Raw genomic sequence first — 27,057 nt, 5'->3', positions numbered from 1 at the left:
ACGAATCGAATTTACTGTAAGTTCGCTCATCTCTAATTGTGAGCTGTTTAGGGTCACAGATTAAAGGAGTACTCCAGTGCGTTTTTTTTTTTTTAACCCTCTGTGCCCGGGCTGCCAAGTGAAACCAAACAAACTTTAACTCACCTTCCTATTTCCCCCGTTGTGCTGATATCGATGTCCCGCTCTCCGGTCCCAGACTTCTTCCGCTTCCTGTAAGTCAAAGAGTCACGTGAAGATCAGCGTATCACCGTCCGCAGGGGGGGAAACTGCTGCGGCCGGTGATACGATGAGCGTAATGTGACTCTTCGACTTACAGGAAGCGGAAGGAGTCGGGGACCGGAGAACGGGACATCGATATCAGCGCAACAGGGGAATGTAGGAAGGTGAGTTAAAGTTTGTTTGACTTGACAGCCCGGGCACAGAGGGTAAAAAAAAGAAAAACCCACCGGAGTACTCCTTTAAGTGCTCTACCTAGAAGGGCTGCATCTGCCAAGCTGAATATTTAAAGGGGTACTCCGGTGGAAAACTTTTTTTTTCTTTTTTTTTTTTATCAACTGGTGCCAGAGAATTAAAACAGATTTGCAAATTAATTCTATTAGAAAATCTTAATCCTTCCAGTACGTCTTAGCTGCTGAATACTACAGAGGAAATTATTTTCTTTTTGGAACACAGAGCTCTCTGCTGACATCACGAGCACAGTGCTCTCTGCTGACATCCCTGTCCATTTTAGGAACTGTCCAGAGCAGCTTATGTTTGCTATGGGAATTTTCTCCTACTCTGGACAGTTACTAAAATGGACAGAGATGTCAGCAGAGAGCACTGTGCTTGTGATGTCAGCAGAGAGCTCTGTGTTCCAAAAAGAATTTCCTCTGTAGTATCCATCAGCTAATAAGTACTGAAAGGATTAAGATTTTTTTAATAGAACTAATTTACAAATCTGTTTAACTTTCTGGCACCAGTTGATAAAAAAAAAAAAAAAAAAGTTTTCCACCGGAGTACTCCTTTAACAGCAGATTTTGCCTGGTTCTTAATACATCAACGTCTTCTACTATTATTAGCATTTCTTTAGGCTAGGTCAATGTCTCCAGGTGTTGCAAAACTATAACTCCCAGCATGCCCGGACAGCCTCTGGCTGTCCGGGCATGCTGGGAGTTGTAGTTTTGCAACAGCTGGAGGCACCCTAGTTGGGGAAAACTAGGCTAGGCGTTTGGGGTAATATCACAATGTGCTCTGCTGACATCAAGATACTTACTGAGACTTTATGAGCTGTGTTGTCGGCATGCATGGCCAGGAAAGGGTTGGTAGCTGTAGAGTGCAGGGTGGTGGCCTGGGCTCCGGCTAGCAGGTTGTTGAGTGGTAACTGAGCGGTGGCTGGCATCTGCAGCTGCTGGAGGTCCGGCTGGTGGTGGTGATGGTGCTGCTGCTGTTGCTGTTGTTGATGCTGATGCATTAGCTGATATAACAGGGCATGGTGCTGCTCCTGGGGGTGACAAGTTAGAGTCAGATTAAGGCACAAAGTTTCATCTTCAGCTACAAATATCTGTTCTTGACATGAGAAACCTATATGTTATTGCTATGCACGAACCTCGTCCCTCTGATGGCATAAAAAAAACCACCACTGGGGGGCAGGCTGCTCTGCAGTGCTGGCCTGAGCAGAAGTCAGTACTCATTATAATACAATACAAAATGTTATCTCAAAGCCTTGGGAATAGTAGGCAGGAGGAGGAGAACAAGACTATCCCCCCGCAATCTCCAGAACGGGGTCTGGTCTCTTCCTGTACATGGAGCGGGGTGTTGGCACGTACTCCATGCATTCTCTGCGCGCCGGACATACCCGAGTACAGTCCTTGTGAACCTCTGGTGCTCCCATGGAGAACGCTTGACGACACACCGCTCCATGCACAGGGAGATTTGGGACCAGTTCTGGAGAATGTGAGGGGAGTCCCAGCCCCACAATCAGATGCTCATCCCCTATCTTGTGGATATGGGATAAGTTTTTAAAAAGTGGAGTACCCCTTTCTATATTGGGGGATCGGGAAAGACAGCAGTCAGAAAAACAAGTGTTCAGCCGATAGCTATCTTATGTGTATGGCCAGCTTAATGGAGATCTGTAGTGCTCTGAACTTTAACCCCTATACGAAGGATAGGGGATACGTTTTAGATTGTGGGAGGTCCGAGCGCTGGGGGCCCCCTTGCAATCTCCTGTACAGGGCCGTGGCAATGTAGAGGAAAGGGGAGGTCCGTCCCCGCATGATATGGCAGCCGGCACGACACTCCATGAATCCCGTAGTGATACATGGAGGGGCGTGCAGGCTGCCGCGTCATGCGGGGACGGAACTCCCCCTTTCCTGTACATTGCCGCGGCCCTGTACAGGAGATCGCGGGGGGTCCCAGCGCTTGGATCTCCTGTGATCTAAAACTTATCCACTATCGTTCGGATAGGGGATAAAGTTCAGAGCACTACAGATCTCCTTTAAGGATCTATTTTACAGTTGCAACATGTGTATCTCCCCCAACACCCCAATACTGGGCCAATACTGTCACACAAGATTTTGCACTCAGCTTGCTGTATATGCATGAAAAGCTCCTGGTGCATACATCAAAAGAAACAATACGATAGGAGGGTATGGGAGACAGATCCCAATAAAAGCCTATACCAGATATATACATCAAGAAATTGTCCAAATGGAAACCTCTAATATACTGCAAATACGTTACGTTTTAAAGCTTTATGGCAGTTGTCTTCAACCTGCAGCTTTATGGCAGTTGTCTTCAACCTGCAGACCTCCAGATGTTGCAAAACTACAACTCCCAACATGCCCGGACAGCCGTTGGCTGTCCGGGCATGCTGGGAGTTGTCGTTTTGCAACATCTGGAGGTCCGCAGGTTGGAGAGCACTGCTTTATGGTGATCTATGTTTGTTTAGTAAAGCCAAGGGTGCCCAGGTGTTGTGACAATAAAGGGACCCTAAAAAGCACCCATAAGTGGTCTTAGGTTCAGTAACTCTTACCGGGGTCAGCTGCTGGGTGGTCAGGAGCTGCTGGAATTGCTGGTGTTGCTGATGAAGGAACAGCTGCCTTTGCTGGTCCGAGAGGAGTCCCAATCCGGAGGCACTGTAACATGGAACAGCTTTGTATGTTAACAAATGCCTCCAAGATACAAACCTTAACTAAAATAATGGCTAAAAAAAGCCTTAAGCAGACAGGTTACAATGACCCGGCCTTACCTGTTTGTTAAAGTAGAAGAGATTGGGTGTGTAACGTTAGGCAATATTGTCCCATGAGTAAGAGCAGTAGTTTGGGGTAGTGTAGCCGGAGTCTGAATCACTCCGTTCAAAGCCCCAACAATGCCATTAATCGCCAGCTGGTTTGCTGGAAGAGCACCAATTATTGCACCCACTCCCGGCACGGTAGGAAGAGCTGGCGTGACTGACTGAATGCCACTTGTTAGTGTTCCCATGGTGACACCATTGATTCTTTGCTGAACCCCTTGAACTTGTTGTGCTGGACTCTGCCCATCAGGGGGCGGAGTGGAGAGTGAGGAAGAACTGCTGGTGCTTTGCCGGCTTGATGCGAGTTCCTGAGAAGGGGATAAAAAAAATCAAAAAAATATTTAATTTATAAAAACAAACATCTTTGCTATTGATGTCCATCCTAAAGTATAAACTAACGGCCCCTTTTTTAAATCTGTCTGACTGCCATGCCAAAAAAGTCAATGATGGGAGAAGCTCGGGGGTATTCTGCGTATTGATTAAAACCGAGCGGAATGCAGAAAAGTCTATGTCCATCCCTCAATATGGCCGCCTCGGTGGTGACAGGTCCACATGAAGTACAGTGCCCTTTACATTGACAGCACTTGCTCAGAATACATCATACTGGGCACTTGCTATGTCACATACAAATAACACTGGCCTTCCAGTCGATCTATAATATCCAGGAAAGCGCTATTTATTGGGAGTTTTCTGGCTTTCTTCCTGAACGTCTATTTATTTAGCAGTGTAAGCAATAAAGCAATGACATACCTGATGGGGGGCTGGATGAGTGTTCTCTGTCTGGAAGTTTCCAAGGTGAGGACTTTTACTGATGCTCAGTGCGTCTGTACTCGATACTGCAAAACAGTGAAACCCTGGTTAGCGTATACTGAAAATGGAAAATAAAGAGTAATAAAAAAATAAATTAATCGAAAACTGGCATTTCACAGCGTTCCCTCATTAAGGGACTTGCAAAAAGCAACATAAATCAACCCAGGAATCTGCAAAGGAATAAGCAGCAAATATCCAGTAAGAGGATATGTTGTATGCAGATGCCTGGGCGCTTCGTGAAGCTTCATCTCAGGCACCTGCAGGGTAACATCCCATATCTTCATAGAAGTCTACAAAAAAGAAGCTTGGCTGCAGCAGACAAAAATGAAGTTTCAAATAGTTTTATTCCATTCCAAAGCCTTCCAAAGTGCTTGGAATGGAATAAAACTAATTGAAACTTCATTTTTGTGTGCTGCAGCCAAGCTTCTTTTTTGTGGATAGCTGTGGGCCCCCTGACCTGGGCTTTTTCGCTGCTCTGCACCAAACTGCACGTTTATATTGAGGTGCCACTCAACTTGGACTTTTTTCATAGAAGTCCAGATATTTTTTTACACCAATTGTTCTTTCAAAAAGCACAGGTAAAGCTCTAAGACGCTGTGGTGCTGGGAAACCATACCATGACAGCTGCTGAGACCTGTAGTTTTAAGACAGCTGGATAGAGGTAGCAGATGTGGATATAGAGCTGTGTATACCGACTAGTGTGCATACAGCAGCTGCCAAACTTATATACAGCAGCATACTTACAAACAGCAGCAAACATACAGCAGCTGCCAAACTTACATACAGCAGCATACTTACATACAGCAGCATACTTACATACAGCAGCAAACATACAGCAGCTGCCAAACTTACATACAGCAGCATACTTACATACAGCAGCAAACATACAGCAGCTGCCAAACTGCTTGCTGGGAGTCGTAGTTTTGCAATAGCTGGAGAAACCATGGTTAGGAAACCCTGCTATAGAACATGCTTCATCTTGTTTTTTTTATAGCGGGATCTTTTATAGGTTACAGGAAAGGATTAGCAGGCAATGAAGGACAAAAAGACTAAGAAGGAGATTGATCAAGCTCTGCAGTAGATTGTTTTTTGCGTAAAAAGTTGCACGTACGACTTTTCCATACATGCTGCGACTTTTAGATTTTTGCTTATTCCAACGCACATTTCTGAAATCTGCTCACGTAGTAATTTTATTTATTTTTTTACTTTGCAGTGGTCATGTAGTTATCAATGCGTTAAATCACTATTTATAAAGAAAAAAAGTTGCATCTCCATTTAAAAGTCGCCTATGCATTCCAGGTCCAACCTGGCTTACAGAAAGTGCAGACGTCTGCAGAAGAGGACATTAACATTCACTTTAACAACTGTTCTTGTTCTGCATCATGAAACAAAGCTACTACATTAATGTTAATTATAGAAAAAATTTATTATGTAACTAATAACTATTAATTTTAAGGCTGAAAATACACACAGCACACCTTGTTAATTTTAGGACACAACATGCTGGCGTACCCACTGAATTTTATAATTAATGTTGCGTTAAAATAGAATTAGGCACAAAATAATTGTGTAAGTATTTTTACACACTACGTAAATAACCCATATGTGGCTCAAAAATTTTTCTTTAAAAAAAAAAAGAAACATCCATAGTAATACAGCTTCATGCACATTTTGGGGTAGGTAACGTACTGAGACATTTTTTTTTTTGTGTGGCTTCACTGTTGTTTGTGCCTGTTGGTGCTGCGCTGTCTTCCTTCCTGATGTAAACTCCGGCCTCAGCGCAGCAACGCAAGACTCCGCCCACCAACGTCACCAAAACCAAAAGAGCCTCCAGAGTGCGGATACTGATGGTGCGGCATAGTATGTTTTTAATATTTTTTTAGGGTGGATGGGTTGTTGCAAGATAGTTGGAGTGCAGCTATTTAGTGCCAGGCAGGCCGGTCAGGTGTCACCCGATTCGGTACGCCCCCTCATCTACGTCCGGTACGTCACTCTCTAGCAACGCTACAGGTATTAAAGGGTAGATAAAGAACTTTGGCTTTTAACATAAGGGTAAACTTTTCGGCTTTAAAAAATGCTTTTGTAAGCGTGTTTCCTGGGTTTTGCTTGCGTGCAATTTACTTATCAAGGTCGTGCGACTATTTGATAAATAGGTCGCATGTAAGCAAAAGTAAGTAAAAAAATAAATTGTGATATAAAAGCCATATGTTTGAAAAGAATGATAAATCTCCTTCTCAATGATTTTTTTGCAACATGGGACAGAACAAATTCCAGAAGGAGGTATCAAGCATTGCTAGCCAAATACAACTTCCATAAGTCATCTGTGTTCTTACCATTCTGCAATGGGTATGTATGCACCGGAGGAGGCGCCATATGGTCGGAAGATATAGATGGGAAGGGAACAGAGAGCTGTGCGTTCAGAAGCTGAAGACGCTCCTTTTTGGCAGTGAGGTTCTTGATCTGTTCCTCCAGTCGTCGATTCTCCACTTGCAGCTGGTGCAGGGACTTCAGCATACCTAAAACTAGAACCAAAAGAAAGGATTCATTACAAGGGTGGGATTATGATAACTGTATATAATATAGAGAAGGAAATAACACAATGCTGCAATATGGGTTAAAGGGGTACTCCGCTGTTCCGAACACTGGAGCCGACAGCTTGTGACATCATAGCCCCACCCCCTCATAATGTCATAACCCCCCCCCCCCCCCACCCTCAATGCAAGTCTATGTTTGGGGTTGTGAGAGCATGAGGGGGCGGGGCTATGATGTCACGAGCTCCCGATGCCAGCTCCAGCGTTCAGAACAATTTGCTCCAAAGCTTAGCAGCGGAGTACCCCTTTAAAGCTATCTTAGATTCTATAGCATTTCATTTCTAATAAAGCTTCTCACACCAAAACACTGTATATCTGCTCAAAGGGAATTTATCATTCTGGAGTGTAGGAAAGCTTGGTGTTAAACCCAGCTTTCAGGAGGCTCCATCTCCTAAAGAACACTTCTCAGGTCAAATTTAGAAAAATTATTACAGTGCTATACTATTAGTCATTTTTCATAAAAGTGCCTAAAACACTTTAAGGATCTCTTGTTACTCTCTTTATATGTATAACTCAGTGTTTCCCAACCAGGGTGCCTCCAGATTTTGCAAAACTACAACTCCCAGCATGCCCGGACAGCCAAAGGCATGCTGGGAGTTGTTGTTTTGAAACACATGGAGGCACCCTGGTTGGGAAACACTGGTATAACTACATAAAAGTGACACCTATTCTTCCTGATGGATGTTATCAAGGTGATGCTACACATCTGTGGGGTCTCTTTCGCACACATAGTTGTGTTTTGCAACAGCTGGAGGCACACTGGTTGGAGGGAGTTGTAGTTTTGCAACAGCTGGAGGCACACTGGTTGGAAAACACTGCTATAAAGCATGCCAAAGGCTGTCCGGGAATGCTGGAAGTTGTAGTTTTGCAACAGCTGGTGGCACGCTGGTTAGGAAACACTGCTCTAAACTAATATATAAAAGGCTGAATATACGGTCCATTACTGTAAAGGTTTCCTAGACTAGTAAAGCTGAACAGAAGCTTTTTTTTCCCCTCTGCTCTGCCCGGCATGATGTCAAGGCAGGAGAAGGGGGTCACTCCTAATCAGATTCTGACCACCCGAGATTCCTGGACCAGAAATTTCCTGCTCTTTGATGAAATTGAAGGGAGCAGATTTTCCCGGCAGGCCCTCGTGGCGCCACATGAGTGAAATCTGCACTGGCAAACGTCACCTTCACTCCGATAAACACCGACAAGCGAAAGGTAACACGAGCTTCGGCTACAAGAGAACCGACTGCAAAGTTTAACCCAGTGTTTCCCAACCAGCGTGCCTCCAGCTGTTGCAAAACAACAACTCCCAGCATGCCGGGACAGCCAACGGCTGTCCCGGCATGCTGGGAGTTGTAGTTTTGCAACAGCTGGAGGCAGCCTGGTTAGGACTGGTTTAACCAAATGTTGGGAGTTGTAGTTTTGCAACAGCTGGAGGCAGCCTGGTTAGGACTGGTTTAACCAAATGCTGGGAGTTGTAGTTTTGCAACAGCTGGAGGCAGCCTGGTTAGGACTGGTTTAACCAAATGCTGGGAGTTGTAGTTTTGCAACAGCTGGAGGCAGCCTGGTTAGCACTGGTTTAACCAAATGCCATTGTTCTGCCCTAAATACATGCACAAAATGTTTTCCGCCCCTTGCAGCCGAACTGCGTTTTTATTTATTTATTTATTTTCCTTTGCACAAACGAAACCTAGGTCTGCAGAAACAGGATTTCCAGCCGTCGACGCGATACCTTTGGGAGAATTGTATTCTGGAGCCTTCACTCCCAATAGAGGAAACACAATACTGATGGGATAACTGGCAGGACCCTGGAAATAGCAGCCTGCTTACTGATTCCTCTGCGTCCTCCCAGGAAAAAGGGGGACAAGGCTGGCAGCCTCCCGAATTGTATAAAGAAGGGAAGGTCTACAGCTTAAATGGTTCTGCTGCTCCACAGCTTGTTGGCGGAGAGATTGGACAGCGGACAATAAAGTTTTCTTTGTTTGCTTGACCTCTATTCCAGAAGATAAATCTGGACCAGGAATGGTCACATCTGGTCATTTCCCAAGGATTTCGCTTGACCCCCCCACCCCCCCCTCCCCTCTTTAAGCCCATACAATGGGGCTCTTAGTGCATCCAAATGAGATGCAGGACAACGTGGGTAAACCTGTCCTCTAGCTATCATGTTTAAAGGATTATCCCTGCATGAATTTCCTTGCAATTAGCATTTTTTTTTTCAGGATACCATTAATATCACTTAGAATAATGAGGACATCCACTTATTTTTATTTTTTTTAAGCTTCTTGAAAAAACTTTTACCCTCTAGTACGGAATCTGAAAACATAACAGAAAAATCTAATTTCGTCTTTCGTACTGATTTTGTGGGTAGGTTAAAGCAGTGTTTTCCGACCGGGGTGCCTCCAGCTGTTGTAAAACTACAACTCTAGCTGGAACATGCTGGTTGGGAAACATTGGATTATGGGGAAATAAACTAAGAAGTAAGTCACTCCACCCCCTTAACCAGTGTTTCATCAGCTGTTGCAAAACTACAATTCCCAGCATGCCCGGACAGCCAAAGGCATGGCATTGTGGTTTGGAAACACTGGATTATGGGGAAATAAAAAATAAAAATTAGGAAGGCTCCAGCTGTTGCAAAACTACAACTCTTAGCATGCTTAGACAGCGAAAGGCATGCTGGGAGTTGTAGTTTTGCAGCAGCTGGAGAGTTCCTAATTGGGAAAACACAGGTTTAGGCTGTGGAGTGATGATCCAATTTTTTTTTTTTATTTCCCCATAATCCAATGTTTCCAAACCAGAATGCCATGCCATTGGCTGTCTGAGCATGCTGGGAACCAGGCTGCCTCCAGCTGTTGCAAATCTACAACTCCCAGCATGCCGGGACAGCCGTTGGCTGTCCCGGCATTCTGGGAGTTGTAGTTTTGCAGCAGCTGGAGCATGCTGCCTGTGAAACACTGGATAATGGGAAAATAAAAAAAATAAAAAAATAAGAAGCGAGTCACTCCACCTCCTAAACTAGTGTTTTCCCAACCAGGGTGGCTCCAGCTGTTGCAAAACTACAACTCCCTCCCTGCATGTCTGCTGTCTGATCACCATTAAGGTGTACCTGTCATTATTTTTTTTTAAAATGTATACGCCGCCAAAGTTTCATGCTTAGCATGTTCTCTCCCTACCCGGTGTCACGTGACCATCATGGACTCAAGTCTAAGCTTACATGACACAGAGAGGGGAGAGAAGTGTGGCAACACATACCTGTCATAAAAACTTAAATATCCTTGAGACATGTTGAAAGCTTTTAGAGTGACCGGTACACTTTAAAGGGGTACAAATGTTTTCAAATCAACTGGTGACAGAAATTTATACATATTTGTAAATTACTTTTATTTAAAAAATATTAACCCTTTCAGTACTTATCAGCTGCTGTATGCTCCAGAGGAAGTTGTGTAGTTCTTTCCTGTCAGACCACACTGCTCTCTGCTGCCACCTCTGCCCAGGAACTGTCCAGAGTAGAGGCAAATCCCCATAGCAAACCTCTCCTGCTCTGGACAGTTCCTGACATGGACAGAGGTGTCAGCAGAGAGCACTGTGGTCAGACAGAAAAGAATTACATAACTTCCTGTGGAGCATTCAGCAGCTGATAAGTACTGGAAGGATTAAGATTTTTATATAGAAGTAAGTTACAAATCTGTATAACTTTCTAGCACCAGTTGATTTGAAAACATATGTTTTCCACTGGAGTACCCCTTTAATGTTGGCAGAGTCTTTACAATTCAGAGAGACTAGCAACAATGTAATGTACTTTGATAGCACCCGATGTCTGGAGAGAGAATGACTGTGCAGTTTGTTTGTAATATTTACTGCTGACTGTCCTCTCTCCATTTAGAACACATGTACACTCGGCTGAGCATGCATGTGCATGGGAGAAGACGCTGTCAGCCACCTGTTATCTATAGGGCACTGCCAGGTTTAAAAGCAAATTAGCTATGAATGGAGGATGATGTAGATCTTGTGACATACGACTATATGGACCTGCTTATAATTCTGGGTGAAAATATTTTGGCAATGCATTAAAAAAAAAAAATTTTTTTTAATAATTTAAGGTGTCCCTATATTTTATTTTGTAATACACTAATTCCCTTACGGTCTCAGCTCACTGCATAAATAGATAGATCTGTTACAAGGAAACCAAAATGTCCAATGGTCACGTGAGATGTACAAGGGAGTGGCACAAGCGACGGGCAGCATGAACATGACACTACTTACTGTCACTAGTTGCCCCTTGTTCCTGCAGAAACTGCTGTCCTTCGCTCCACTGTCGCTCCAGAAGCTGCTCTATACTGGTGACCGGCAGGGAGGCGCTCTCTGGATTGCCATTCCCAGACTGTTCAAAGCGAGTCGAAAGACTGTTTAATGGGGACCTGCCACAAAGAATCACTTCCATCAGAAATTCATACAAAAATATACAATTGTTGGATTAAAAACATGACACTCCTTAAAAAGGACCACCATTATGACAGCGAGCAAGGGATACGGTATCTCAGAGCATGACGTGTACAACAGTCATATTTCTTAGAAGGAATTTGCAGAAAGTAATGACAATTATTTAAGGTCTGAATTGACCCCATTCAGAAAAATTCCACAGAAAAAAACAAAACCATTAAAATTGCAGTGTAATATTCAGCTCTTAAAGAGGTACTCCGGCCCTAAGATATCTTATCCTCTATGCAAAGGATAAGGGATAAGATGTCTGATTTCTGGGAACCCCTGCAATCTCTCATGCAGCACCCCCTATCATCAGCCTCACAGAGCGAAGATCCATCCGTGTCTGATGACTCACGATCACGTGGCCGTAGTATCGTGACAACATGGCTCCGCCCCCTTGTGACGTCATGCCCCACCCCTTCAATGCAAGTCTAAGGGAGGGGGCGTAGCAGCAGTCACGCTCCTCCCATAGGCTTGCATTGAGGGGGCGGGGCATGAAGTCACAAGGCTGATGATAGGGGGTGCTGCATGAGAGATTGCGGGGGTCCCCAGCGATCAGACATCTTATCTCCTATCCTTTGGATAGGGGATAAGATGCCTTAGGGCCAGAGTACCCCTTTAAGGTGAACCTCCAACGTAAATATGCATTTCAAACTGGGTGGAAGAGCTGCCAAGGCAACAGGACAATACTGAGCGGGTTCCGTGCACAAGCCCATTTCTAATCAATAGGACTCATGCACAGAACTTGCTGGGTGTTAGATGGTTCCCTCATCAACTCAACAGCCCAGTGTTTCCTGTGTCTCATCTGAAGATCGGGCAGGAGTTAAACCTTGAAGTCACACTTTAAATTGTAATAAAATTAAAAAATGTTTGCTATTAAAGAGAATAATAATTAATAGGCCATCTGGTTTAGCAAACCTCTATCAATAAGCTGCAGGGGTGCACCTACAATGAGCTCTGGAGGACCCAGCATGCACATACATAGAATGCCCAATTATTTCCTTAGGCATTGTGCAATACCTAATTTCACCTGTAGTGGCAGTGCAGTAGTTCTGAACAGTCAATCGCTGGGGGTCCCTTTAGGACACATCAAAAGAATAGGAGATAACATGTCTGATTGTGGAAGCCTGGGGGCTTCAGGCTTTTGTGTTCGGGACGCCGCAGACCTTTGGATAGGTAATAACATGTCTAGGGGCAGTGTACCCCTTTAAGCCCCCTCCTCATCTACACTCCACTTCTATCCAACAACTAAATTAGGAAGGGACCTGCTCACAAGGTCTCTACAGCTACAAAACAGTGGGAAAGGCCTCTACTGCCAAAAAATACCACTCCTCTCCACTACAATATGCCCGGCAAGGACACAAAATGGCATCTAAACCACAACTTATAAATTACAAAAGAAGATAAAAATAAAATACATTTATTTACACAAATGAAAGTGAGGAAAAGAGAATAGGAGCCACTTGGGAACTCTGACATCCAGTAGCTGGTATTCCTATATATTGTTTTTTTTTATGTTACCAACCCTTAATAGGGTTAAATTTCCACCCCCTTTTAGACTCCTGAAAACAATGTACCGCCTAATTGCCCTCAAAGAATGCTGACCATAGTTCTTCCGTATGAGGACTGCTAATTGTTCTAATATTTACATAGTTATATAAGCAAAATACAGGTTTTCCATTGCAAACACACAAGCGTGGAGAACAGGTGACTCTCACACGGCCCCTCGTAATGGGCAGTACAAGTCAGATACAATTTCCCTAAAAAATGTCCAGAGGATTAAAAAGCTGTGATCAGTCTTTCAGCTGTCAGCCGGGCTCCTTCACTGGAGAATCCCATATTCAAAAACAAATGCAAAGTATTCTCGCTGGGACTGCTAGTCAATCTGACTTATGATCGCAGGTCTGCTACCCGGAATCTGGGGCCCTCAAATGAATTGCTAGGACCATGATGGACGAGCACTTCCAAGGCGAGAGAATTGAAGAACCACAGGGAATGAGCTCAAGTTGCTGAATGGAGTTCACTTATTTTCAGAGCACGGGAATTCCTGCCCCCGGCTCCTTAACTTATTTCATTCATTATGCTTAAGATGGGGGAGGAAACACACACACTGGATGTATATAGGGTCTTCTACAATACGTGGATTAAATATTAATATATAAATATAAATACTTGTGTCTTATTTGAGCTATCTAGGCGATCAAGTGATCACTGAAGGTCCCATAGAAATGCTGTAGTATTACATGCTAGTCATCCCAATGAATGGCTGTTCACTATATGTATGAATAGGCCACATTTACCAGAGAATGTCAGGAACCGTCCAGAGCAGGAGAGGTTTGCTATGGGGATTTTATCCTGCTCTGGACAGTTCCTAAAATGGACAGAGGTGTCAGCAGAGAGCACTGTGGTCAGACAAAAAGGAAATTCAAAAAGAAAAGAACTTCCTGTGGAGCGTACTGCAGCTGATAAGTACTGGAAAGATTAACATTTTTTAATAGAAGTAATTTACAAATCTGTTTAACTTTCTGGCACCAGTTGATTTAAAAAAAAAAGTTTTCCAGTGGAGTACCGCTTTAAAGGGGTACTCCAGTGAAAACATATTTTTTTTTTTTTTTTTTAAATCAACTGGTGCCGGAAAGTTAAACAGATTTGTAAAGGACTTATATTAATAAATCTTATTCCTTCCAGTACTTATCAGCTGCTGTACGCTCCACAGGAAGTTCTTTTCTTTTTGAATATCTGTTCTGCCTGCCCACAGTGCTCTCTGCTGACACATGTCTGTCTGTCTGTCTGTCTCAGGAACTCTCTAGACCAGGGTAGGATTGCTATGGGGATTTGCTCTTAGTAAGGCCGACGACACAAACATTAGCCACACAGAGCTGCGGCAGTTCCAGGGCCCTGTTAAGGACATCGCAGGGGGTCCCAGCGGTTGAAGCCCCCCCCAAGATCAGACACTTAAGGCCTATCCTGCCTAGGGGATAAGTTGTCTATGGCTGAAGTACTCCTTTAATTATTGCAATACTGAAATGTGCAGACGGATTTCAGTTTTTCTAGCATATATTCCTGTAAATAATAATTCAAAAAATACAAGTCGCTCCTGTTGGGAAAATTTGCTATCAATAGTGACCCCTGGATAAAGAAGTGACATCTGAGTGGCTGGCCTGAAATTGGGTGGAGGGTAATGAGAAATTTTAACAATAAAATTGAAAGGATTTTCCTTATACTACTTAAAGGGATATTCCAGGAAAAAACTTTTTTTTTATATATCAACTGGCTCCAGAAAGTTTAACAGATTTGTAAATTACTTCTATTAAAAAATCTTAATCCTTTCAGTACTTATGAGCTTCTGAAGTTAAGGTTGTTCTTTTCTGTCTAAGTGCTCTCTGATGACACCTGTCTCGGGAAACACCCAGTTTAGAAGCAAATCCCCATAGCAAAGCTCTTCTAAACTGGGCGGCTCCCGAGACACGTGTCATCAGAGAGCACTTAGACAGAAAAGAACAACCTTAACTTCAGAAGCTCATAAGTACCGAAAGGATTAAGATTTTTTAAGTTGATATATAAAAAAAGTTTTTTTTTCCTGGATAACCCCTTTAAAGATGTATAACATGTATTTAGTGAATGTATTTAGACTTTCCTACCATACATACTGCATGGTACCTGCCTATTCTAACCCATAAACATCTACAACATATTAAAAGAGCGGGACTGTCCAGAGCCCAATGACTAATGTCCTAGAAGTGATTGAGTGTTTAGTTAACACTAATGTGGCAGACCTATCAATGGATATATTTGCTTATGTGAGGTCACCTCCTGCTGAGCCAGCAATGCTGCTCAACCCTCTTTCCATTACCTTTATTGGCTCTGTAAGATAGATGCCATAGCCAAGCAGTAGACTCGCTGCTCTTCAAATGTAAGTTTGTGATGACAAAATAATAAGTTATTGCCTTTAAGTGCCATTCAGTTAGTTAAAGGACACCAATTACTCTGTTAAAAGCTTTATACATTACCTCTGATGTGTTCTGGAATTGAACAATTTGGCTTGAAACTCTGCAAGGTTTATATGGTTCCCCAAGCTGGCAGAAATTGTAAGGTCCCATGTCATGCTACAGATTTCTACAGAGACGTGGATTCAAAGTAATAGGGGTGATCTCATAAAAGCAGCACGGGACCTGTCTACATGGACATCATAGAGAAGGAAGAGGTGCTGTCACATTCTGGCAGATCTGAACCATCCTTCTATCCTATAGAGGGCCATTCATAAGTCGTCCCCCTCCCCCAGTCATCAGCTGTAATCCTTGGGGCAGTGTTTGCCAACCAGGGGGCCTCCAGATGTTGCAAAACTACAACTCCCAGCATGCCTGGACAGCCTTTGGCTGTCCAGGCATGCTGGGAGTTGTAGTTTTGCAACATCTGGAGGTACCCTGGTTGGGAAACACTGCCTTGGGGATACCTGGCATTAAAGGGGATATACAGGAAAACACTTTTTTTTTATATATATATATATATATATATATCAATTGGCTCCAGAAAGTTAAACAGATTTGCAAATTACTTCTATTAAAAAATCTTAATCCTTTTAGTACTTATGAGCTTCTGAAGTTAAGGTTGTTCTTTTCTGTCTAAGTGCTCTCTTATGACACGTGTCTCGGGAACCGCCCAGTTTAGAAGAGGTTTGCTATGGGGATTTGCTTCGAAACGGTTCCCAAGACACGTGTCATCAGAGAGGACTTAGACAGAAATGAACAACCTTAACTTCAGAAGCTCATGAGTATTGAAAGGATTAAAGGGGTATTCCGCCCCTAGACATCTTATCCCCTATCCAAAGGATAGGGGATAAGATGTTAGATCACCACGGTCCCGCTGCTGGGGACCCCTGGGATCCCCGCTGCGGCACCGCGCTATCATTACAGCACAGAGCGAGTTCGCTTTGCACGTAATGATGGGCGGTACAGGGGCCGGAGCATCGTTACGTCATGGCTCCGCCCCTCGTGATGTCACGGCCCGCCCCTTTCAATACAAGTCTATGGGAGGGGGCATGGCAGTCGTCACGCCCCCTCCCATAGACTTGCATTAAGGGGACAGGCCGTGATGTCACGAGGGGCGGCGCCATGACGTCACGCTGCGCCGGCCCCTGTATCGCCCGTCATTACGCACAGAGTGAACTCGCTCTGTGCAGTAATGATAGCGCGGTGCCGAAGTGGCGATCCCGGGGGTCCCCAGCAGCGGGACCGTGGCGATCTGACATCTTATCCCCTATCCTTTGGATGGGGGATAAGATGTCTAGGGGCGGAGTACCTCTTTAATGAAAAATCTCCTATTGTTTTGATTCCACAGCTTCTACACAGACCTGTAGTCTGATCTTACAGGCCTCCATCCACTACATGATCAGAGTACACAGGGTTTGTGTGTAGTCTATTACAACAGAGACCCAAAATGATAACTTTTTATTTTTTATTACGAATACCAGCAAAAAAAAAAAAAAAAAAAAAAAAAATTATATATATATATATTTTTTCTTTTTTTCTTTAAAAAAAGAAATACATAGGTAGCCAATTTGAAAAGATCTGGCTGTTGGGCACCTGACATAGATGACTCCTGTCCCATCACTGTGTTACATGTAAATGATGTACATGTTTGTATGTAGTGATATTATGCCATTCCTTACAAAGTGGCCTCTTCAAGGAAGATGGGTGAGCAATGCGCAGCTCAGATGAGATGGTAAGATAATAAATGAGGGGTGTCACTGGTGGCATAATGAGGTGCTAATAAAGATGAGCAGCAAACCAAGTCTGCACCATGCCAGGGCAAGAGACGCCCCCAAGAGTCCCTTGAGGAACCTGGACAGCCTTTCAGCACATGTTTTAATATCATACAAAAGCAAATTCCTGCTCCTGGGAGAATACCAGCAGCCATTTCTCCACGTCCACAGGCTGTCTTTATTATTCTTCCAAATGTCAACAGAATCACTGGCCTCCGATGAGAGGTTTGTTCATTTCAGATGTGTGATTCCAAAGAAAGAATACTCACCGAGGAGACAGACTTCCTCTAGGGGAGGCCACCTTCACGGCCAGACTGCGACCATTGTCTCCAAGATCTTGGTCTGCGGTAAAACAGGTTGGGAAATACACACATTACTTAAAAAAAGCAAAAATAACCTGTCCAAACAGTAGCATAAGAGTATTAAGGCGACATTGATGTGAAGACCTGTAATAGATATCTTGTCTCTATAAACACCCAATTCCTTTTCTGATAGTGAGGACATTTCTTTCTATTTGGGGTGTTGCTCTCAATCATTTTAACCCCATAGAAGCAATTCATTTTCAAATGAGAAAGAAATGACCTAATTCTAGATAAACTATGTGTAGCCAATTAATAATTCCCAGCTCCCACAGAGCCGGGGACTTTGACATCACAAAGCTTTTTATGCACCGCACAGCAGGCCGACTGGGACATGTGATCTGGCTTTCCTCAACATAAGCTACATCCGAGATTTTACAAACAACTGGAAAATGAAAAAAGGCTAAGTACAGGCCGCATAAACATTACAGAATACACAGTGATGCACTGCCAGTCATTTCCCTCTGCACATCGGAGATGACTTTTATATGTGACAATAGTATCCAGTGATATTGGATTGTTTAGTGCTAAAGAAAGTCAAGTGATACAAATACAAAGCAATTCAGAAAGCGAGAAATAAATCTGCAACACGTCTAACTTTTATATCTATCTCATATCTATCTATCTCATATCTATCTCATATCTATCTCATATCTATCTCATATCTATCTCATATCTATCTCATATCTATCTCATATCTATCTCATATCTATCTATCTATCTCATATCTATCTATCTCATATCTATCTATCTCATATCTATCTATCTATCTCATATCTATCTATCTCATATCCATCTATCTATCTATCTCCTATCTATCTATCTCATATCTATCTATCTCATATCTATCTATCCCATATCTATCTATCCCATATCTATCTATCCCATATCTATCTATCCCATATCTATCTATCCCATATCTATCCCATATCTATCTATCTATCCCATATCTATCTATCTATCTATCCCATATCTATCAATCTCATATCTATCTATCTATCTCATATCTATCTATCTATCTCATATCTATCTATCAATTTCATATCTATCTATCAATCTCATATCTATCTATCAATCTCATATCTATCTATCAATCTCATATCTATCTATCAATCTCATATCTATCTATCAATCTCATATCTATCTATCTATCAATCTCATATCTATCTATCTATCTATCAATCTCATATCTATCTATCTATCTATCTCATATCTATCTATCTATCTATCTCATATCTATCTCATATCTATCTATCTCATATCTATCTATCTATCTATCTATCTCATATCTATCTATCTCATATCTATCTATCTATCTATCTATCTATCATCTATCTCCTATCTATCTATCTATCTATCTATCTCATATCTATCTCATATCTATCTATCTATCTATCTCATATCTATCTATCTATCTATCTCATATCTATCTCATATCTATCTATCTATCTATCTATCTCATATCTATCTATCTATCTATCTATCATCTATCTATCTATCTATCCCATATCTATCTATCTCTCTATCTCATATCTACCTATCTATCTCCTATCCATCTCTCTATCTCATATCCATCTATCTATCTCATATCTATCTATCTATCTCATATCTATCTATCTCATATCTATCTCATATTTATCTATCTATCTATCTATCTCATATCTATCCTATATCTATCTATCTATCTATCTATCCCATTTCTATCTATCTATCTATCTATCCCATATCTATCTATCTATCTATCTATCTCATATCTATCTCTCTCTCTATCTCATATCTACCTATCTATCTCCTATCTATCTCTCTATCTCCTATCCATCTCTCTATCTCCTATCCATCTCTCTATCTCCTATCCATCTCTCTATCTCATATCCATCTATCTATCTCATATCTATCTATCTCATATCTATCTCATATTTATCTATCTATCTATCTATCTCATATCTATCTATTTCATATCTATCTCTCTCTCTCAAATCTATCCTATATCTATCTATCTATCTATCTATCCCATATCTATCTATCTATCTATCTATCTATCCCATATCTATCTATCTATCTCTCTCATATCTCTCTCTCTCATATCTATCTCTCTCATATCTATCTATCTATCTCATATCTATCTATCTATCTATCCCATATCTATCTATCTCTCTATCTCATATCTATCTATCTATCTATCTATCTATCTCCTATCCATCTCTCTATCTCCTATCCATCTCTCTATCTCATATCCATCTATCTCTCTCATATCTATCTATCTATCTCATATCTATCTATCTATCTATCCCATATCTATCTATCTCTCTATCTCATATCTACCTATCTATCTCCTATCCATCTCTCTATCTCATATCCATCTATCTATCTCATATCTATCTATCTATCTCATATCTATCTATCTCATATCTATCTCATATTTATCTATCTATCTATCTATCTCATATCTATCTATTTCATATCTATCTCTCTCTCTCAAATCTATCCTATATCTATCTATCTATCTATCTATCTATCTATCTATCTATCCCATTTCTATCTATCTATCTATCCCATATCTATCTATCTATCTATCTATCTCATATCTATCTCTCTCTCTCTATCTCATATCTACCTATCTATCTCCTATCTATCTCTCTATCTCCTATCCATCTCTCTATCTCCTATCCATCTCTCTATCTCATATCCATCTATCTATCTCATATCTATCTATCTCATATCTATCTCATATTTATCTATCTATCTATCTATCTATCTATCTCATATCTATTTCATATCTATCTCTCTCTCTCAAATCTATCCTATATCTATCTATCTATCTATCCCATATCTATCTATCTATCTATCTATCTATCTATCTATCCCATATCTATCTATCTATCTCTCTCATATCTCTCTCTCTCATATCTATCTCTCTCATATCTATCTATCTATCTCATATCTATCTATCTATCTATCCCATATCTATCTATCTCTCTATCTCATATCTATCTATCTATCTATCTATCTCCTATCCATCTCTCTATCTCCTATCCATCTCTCTATCTCATATCCATCTATCTCTCTCATATCTATCTATCTCTCTCATATCTATCTATCTATCTCTCATATCTATCTATCTATCTCTCTCATATCTATCTATCTATCTATCTCTCTCATATCTATCTCTCTATCTCATATCTATCTATCTCTCTATCTCATATCTATCTATCTATCTATCTATCTCATATCTACCTATCTATCTATCTCCTATCCATCTCTCTATCTCCTATCCATCTCTCTATCTCATATCCATCTATCTATCTATCTATCTATCTCATATCTATCTATCTATCTCATATCTATCTATCTATCTCTCTCATATCTATCTATCTATCTATCTCTCTCATATCTATCTATCTATCTCTCTCATATCTATCTATCCCATATCTATCTATCCCATATCTATCTATCTATCTATCCCATATCTATCTGTCTCATATCTATTTATCTCAAATCTATCTATCTCATATCTATCTATCTCATATCTCTCTATCTAATATCTATCTATCTATCTATCTATCTCATATCTATCTATCTCATATCTATCTATCTCCTTTCCATCTATTTATCTTTCTTCTATCTTTCTTTCTTAGATATCTATCTATCTACTTTACATCTCTCCCCATTTCAGACAGATAGAAATGATGGTCAAAAAACAAGGAAACAGAACTATACTCTAAGTAAACTGATTTAAGTATAATATATATATATATATATATATATATATATATAAAAAAAAAAAAGAATAGACAAACCCACAACTCCATATAAAGTACGACCAATTTTTCATACAAAGTGCTAAAGTTGATGATGGAAGCCGGAATAAATGTTGCATGCTATCTAGAAATAATTCATACACAACAGGGAACATTCAGAGCTTGTCACAGAAAATATTAAATAATTAAAGCTCATAGAGAGCACATTAGAAACAGTGGCCATCTACCCTACCAGGACTCTTTAAAGTCTCTAAGAGATTGTACTGAAGCGTTTTTTACCATTTTGCAAACAAAAATGACCGAACTCAAAAGGAGTAAAACATGAAAACATATGTGGAAGCAATTCTGTATCAGACAGTCCTAAAAATAGAGTAATAAGTAAGGGCCTGACCTGTGCCTGTGTGCAGCGCCCTACTGCGGCTCTCTCAGAACCATGGGCAGGTTGGGCTATCATTCTATGCAATCAATTCATGATTGGTGGCTTCTGACCTCTGGGGCACCTATCAATCCTGGCCAAAAAGGGTCTGCCTTACTGATTCAGCGCTGGGCCCATTGCCAGTCTTCACTCTCTGCAGAACACCTCCATTCATGTGACTGAGGCTAGAAGCAAATCCCTGCATAGTCCGGTGTCCAGAATCACCAATATGGAGTAAAATGAGGCAAAACAATGGGATCAGTGCTGTGCCACCTTCTCTTTCCAAATTCTAGCGATAAGCTATCACCTCTGAGATGTGAATACTCCTTACAGGGACTGTCCAGATAAAAAAAAATATATATATATTTTTAATCTATGTAAATAGAGGGTGGGGGGTCTTCTGTTTAGGACAGTCATCTCTTGGCTGGCTTTTAGAATGAAGAGGTAATTCAAAGGGGTACTTCGGTGGAAAACTTTTTTTATTTTTTTATTTAATTTTTTTTTTTAAATCAACTGGTGCCAGAAAGTTAAACAGATTTGTAAATTACTTCTATTAAAAAATCTTAATCCTTCCAGTACTTATGAGCTGCTGAATACTACAGAGGAAATGGTTTTCTTTTTGGAACACAGAGCTCTCTGCTGACATCATGACCACAGTGCTCTCTGCTGACATCTCTGTCCATTTTAAGAACTGTCCAGAGTAGAAGAAAATCCTCATAGCAAGCATATGCTGTTCTGGACAGTTCCTAAAATGGACAGAGATGTCAGCAGAGAGCACTGTGGTCATGATGTCAGCAAAGAGCTCTGTGTTGCAAAAAGAAAATAATTTCCTCTGTAGTATTCAGCACCTAATAAGTACTGGAAGGATTAAGATTTCTTAATAGAAGTAATTTACTAATCTGTTTAACTTTCTGGCACCAGTTGATTTAAAAAAAATAAATAAAAAAAAAGGTTTTCCACCGGAGTACCCCTTTAAATAGTGTCTCTTGTTCTGGAGGACCTGTCCTGCACCCTAATAGGGTTAATTCACATGGGGATAGGATGTTCATGGGATGTCCGTGTGCGTTCGGCAAGGGATCCATTGAACAAATAGAGTCCATTCAAAGTGGGAAACCAAATACACATCTTCAAAATATGTACGGAGGAAAGTACAGTTTACAAAAACATTTCTCATTTTTGGAGTCTAATTATTACAATTATTCGAATTTTTTTTTTCCTTTTAAACAAAAGTTTTCCAGAGATTCCGAGTGCAGGCAGCTCTGGCTAAAGCAGTCGGCGCTAGGAACGCACGGACATTGCTGTGAATATAGACGGCAATGTCTGTGGCGCGGACTCCATCTGAACATTAAGCAAGTTTAATGTTCTGGCAAAAATTTTAGTTGGGAATTTTATGAAGGAAATTTGGGTGAATGGGTTATTTTAAAAAGTGTTTCTTGTTCTGGAGGACCAGTCCTGCCCCCTAATAGGGTTAATTCACATGGAGATGGGATGTCGATGGGATGTCCATGTGCATTCCGCTTCAGCAGAGTCCCATGGATTTCAATGTACACACCGCGGAATTTCCATCTGCCTCAGAAATCCTGATTCCGGAAAACCCATTCACCGGCATTTCTGCCTGAAAATCAGAAGAGGAATTCCGGAATGGAAATTTCGTAGTGTGAACCCGGCCGTAGGGTCACTACTTCTGGCATCATTTACTGCGGTCTTCAAACTGTTAGCCTTTAAATGTTGCAAAACTACAACTCCCGGCATGCCCGGACAGCCAACGGCTGTCCGGGCATGCGGGGTGTTGTAGTTTTGCAACAACCGAAGGTCCAAAATTTTAAGATCACCGATATAAAAGGAGATCCCATTGCTCTAGATGTCTTCAGAAACATTTCTATAGATATGTATGACTTATCATTGTGTGTCATACTATCGATGACTAGAGATGAGCGAACTTACAGTAAATTTGATTCGTCACGAACTTCTCGGCTCGGCAGTTGATGACTTATCCTGCATAAATGAGTTCAGCTTTCAGGTGCTCCCGTGGGCTGCAAAAGGTGGATACAGTCCTAGGAGACTCTTTCCTAGGACTGTATCCACCTTTTCCAGCCCACCGGAGCACCTGAAAGCTGAACTAATTTATGCCGGAAAAGTCATCAACTGCCGAGCCGAGAAGTTCGTGACGAATCGAATTTACTGTAAGTTCGCTCATCTCCATCGATGACCCATAAGTGTCCATATTTATACAAAACCACTCCGGTCCAGATCCCGTCATCCCCATAGAGGCTACATTAACCCAGGCCGTATTCCCCACGTCTCTGCCTGCAGCGGCGAACGGAGTGCGGTTCCCACTTGCCGTGCACCTCCCCTCTGCCACTTTTAATTTCTCCAGTGAAAGTAATGAATCACAGCTGTGAGGAGCTAATCTGTATGCTTATCACAGCAAATCCCAATGTGTTGTGCAGTTTAACCCCTTCCACGTTACAAACTCCAATCTTATGCGAGTGCCCCCCCCGGAGAAAAAGGGGAGGGTCTCGTGTCGAGTCAATGGGTTGTGCGGCCGGGTAACTTAAAATTCGTGCTTGTTGCGCATAAAATTGTCAGGTTGTCTCCAGCCCTGGAAATGGATCTCCTTGGGAAAAGAAACCAGGCCGGCCTACTATAATAACAATAAGCGGTCAAAACAATAATAGTGAAAGTAAAGAGAGAGGGGGGGGGGGGGGGGGGGAAACTCGCCTGCAGCCAGTAACAAAAGCAAGCATCCCTGGCTGGCCCCTTCAAGGTTACCCGCCCCTCATTCTGAGGAAAATGACCTCTGACCCTCGGCTGGCAAAGACATGGCTGATCCATTCTTGGTGCCCTGGTAAAACCATCCCCCCCACCCCCACCCTCCTTTCCTTCCCGCAAATAGTCGTGACTAGCAGGACATGTCAACAAAGCTCTTGATGCACAAACTTTCAAGGACCAAAGGTGTCGCCCCCCCCCCAGAGCGGAGCGGACCCTCTTATACGTAGCAGCGTGCAGATGTGCAAGGACAATGCTCTGCTGATCAACTTTCAGCTCCGGTCTATTAACTGTACATTGTAAAAATGATTGTTATTATTAATGCTATAGTTATTTTCTTTGGGAGTAACAATAAAATTACAATTTGCATTATATTAAAAGAGGACGATGATGAGTATTATTACTAATTTTTCTATCACATTACTACTATTAGTATTATTTTCGGTGGTAGCGATGGTTCAAGATCACAATAGAATTACAATTTACATTGTTTAGGTGAGGATGATGATTATTATTTATATTTTTTTAGGATGATGATTATTATTATATACAGTGTTTTTCGCCCTATAAGACGCACCGGCATATAAGACGCACCCAATTTTAAAGGTGCAAAATCTAGAAAAAAAAAAAAGATTCTGAACTCAACAGTGATCTTCAACCTGCAGACCTCCAGATTTTGCAAAACTACAACTCCCAGCATGCCCGGACAGCCGTTGGCTGTCCGGGCATGCTGGGAGTTGTAGTTTTGCAACATCTGGAGGTCCGCAGGTTGAAGACCACTGGATAAGAGGTAATACTCACGTGTCCCCGCCGCTCCGGACCCGTCACCGCTGCCCTGGATGTCGTTCCATTGCAGTCGCCGCGTCCCCGTGGTGTCCCTGACGCTCCGGACGTCTTCTTCCCTGGGATCCTCGTTCTCCGTCGCAGTCATCACGTCGCTACACACGCCGCGCCTATTGGATGACGGGACGGCGTGCGCAACGACGTGATGACGTCGAAGGAGAGCGCCGGCCATGCAGGGGATCCCAGCACGGAGCAGACACCGAGGAGGCAGGTAAGGTCCCTCCCGGTGTCCTGTAAGCTGTTCGTGACGCCACGATTTCACCGCGGCGGTCCCGAACAGCCCGACTGAGCAGCCGGGTTAGTGTCACTTTGGCTTCAGACGCGGCGGTCAGCTTTGATCGCCGCCTCTGAAGGGTTAATACAGGGCATCACCGCGATCGGTGATGTCCTGTATTAGCCGCGGGTCCCGGCCGTTGATGGCCGCAGGGACCGCCGCGATAGGTGTGTATTTGCCGTATAAGACGCACCAACTTTTTCCCCGCAGATTTGGGGAATAAAAAGTGCATCTTATACGGCGAAAAATACGGTAATTCTTTAATTCATATTTATACCTACTAATATTTTCTGTGGTAGCAATAGTTTGAGATCACAAAACAATTACAATTTACAATGTCAAAATAATGATAGCAATAATGATTTTAACAACATAAACTGTAGTTTTATTGCTACCACTGAAAATATTAATAGTAATAAATACAATTATTATTATTAATAATAATAATGAAAATAATATTTTACATCATATTAACTACAATTATTAATATTTTCTGTTGAAGCAATAGTTCGAGATCACACTAAAATAGTTTACACATCGTTAAAATGATTATTTTTTGTATTATATTTATTATTATTAATATTATTTTCTCGGGTGGCCATAGTTAAAGATAAAAAAAAAAAGATTTTACAATTTACATAGTTAAAATGATTGTTATTATTAATATAAACGTTATAGTTTTTTCTTGTGGTGGCCATGGCTCAAGGTCACAATGAAATAAAAGCGCTTTAGGAACTGTGATGTGGTAGTGAGAGCAATACTGTGTCACTGTGCTGTTTTTTGATGGGCTGTAGTAAAAATATAAAAGGAAGCAAAAAAAAAAAAAAAAAAAAAAAGGAAACCGATTCGACTTTTATCAAATTACACAAATTACATTACATTGAGGTAAATGAAATAGAATGCATATGTGTCATAGAAAACGTGTAGAACAAAGTATTGTTTTTTGCTTTTTTTTTTTTTTTGCATCAGGTGAACAAATGAGTGAAGACCACCACTGTATCTAAGATTTAATTCTATCATCCAGTCATTGCCTTCTAATTCTAGTCCTCCAATAAGTCAAATTTGGAGGCTTATCTGTAAAGTGAAATGCCCCATTCAAGAGGAGATCTAAGGGGGTTCCAGCGGCCGAACCCCCAGCAATCTTGCACTTAACCCCCTATCATTAGGATAGGAGATAATATTTGCTATCCCAGAGTTCTCCTTAAAGGGGTACTCCTCTGCTCAGCGTTTCGAACAAGCTAACAAACTGTTCCGAACACTAGAACTGGCACCTGAAGCTCGTGATGTCATAGTCACGCCCCCTAATGATGTCGCGCGCCACCCCCTCAATGCAAGTCTATGGGAGAGGGTGTGACAGGGTGTGGCATCATGAGGGGGCGGGGCTATGACATCACGAGCTCCCGGCACTGACTCCAGCATTCAAAACAGTTTGTTCCAAACGCTGAGCAGCGGAGTACCCCTTTAAGGAGAACTCTGGGATAGAAAAACTAATCTCCCATCCTAAGGATAGAGGGAAAAGTGCCAGATCGCTGGGGGTTCGGCTGTTGGAACCCCATCTTGAATGGGGCATTTCGACCACCGCACAAAGTCATGGCTGGCACGCCCCTTCAATGCATCTCTATGGGAGAGCTGAATCGCTGCACTCGGCACTCTCCGGCTCTCCCATAGAGCTGCAATAAGGGGACATGTCCGCCATCCCTTCGTGCAGTGGTCGAAATGCGCCATTCAAGAGGAGAGCT

General features: G+C 41.9%; 1 protein-coding gene across 9 annotated transcripts in view; it reads right to left on the bottom strand.

Moving 5' to 3' along the window:
• The window catches only part of MLLT10 (MLLT10 histone lysine methyltransferase DOT1L cofactor), a 258,622-nt gene that overhangs the window by 3,197 nt on the left and 228,368 nt on the right, over positions 1-27,057 (bottom strand). For all 9 annotated transcript variants that reach the window (XR_008843863.1, XM_056519264.1, XM_056519263.1 and 6 more), the window contains 7 exons: positions 17,170-17,242; positions 10,921-11,075; positions 6,415-6,603; positions 4,022-4,107; positions 3,227-3,579; positions 3,011-3,113; positions 1,253-1,480 (listed from right to left, as the gene is read on the bottom strand). Coding sequence is in view for 8 of the 9 variants with exons in the window: in XM_056519264.1 (XP_056375239.1) it covers positions 1,253-1,480; positions 3,011-3,113; positions 3,227-3,579; positions 4,022-4,107; positions 6,415-6,603; positions 10,921-11,075; positions 17,170-17,242 (1,187 nt within the window). In the remaining variant the exon portion in view is untranslated. The remainder of the gene's footprint in view (positions 1-1,252; positions 1,481-3,010; positions 3,114-3,226; positions 3,580-4,021; positions 4,108-6,414; positions 6,604-10,920; positions 11,076-17,169; positions 17,243-27,057) is intronic.

The sequence above is a fragment of the Hyla sarda genome, chromosome 5, assembly GCF_029499605.1.
Source record: "Hyla sarda isolate aHylSar1 chromosome 5, aHylSar1.hap1, whole genome shotgun sequence".
Taxonomy (NCBI): Eukaryota; Metazoa; Chordata; class Amphibia; order Anura; family Hylidae; genus Hyla; species Hyla sarda.
Note: the sequence above shows the minus strand (reverse complement) of the source record. Positions and strands in the feature narration are given on the sequence as shown.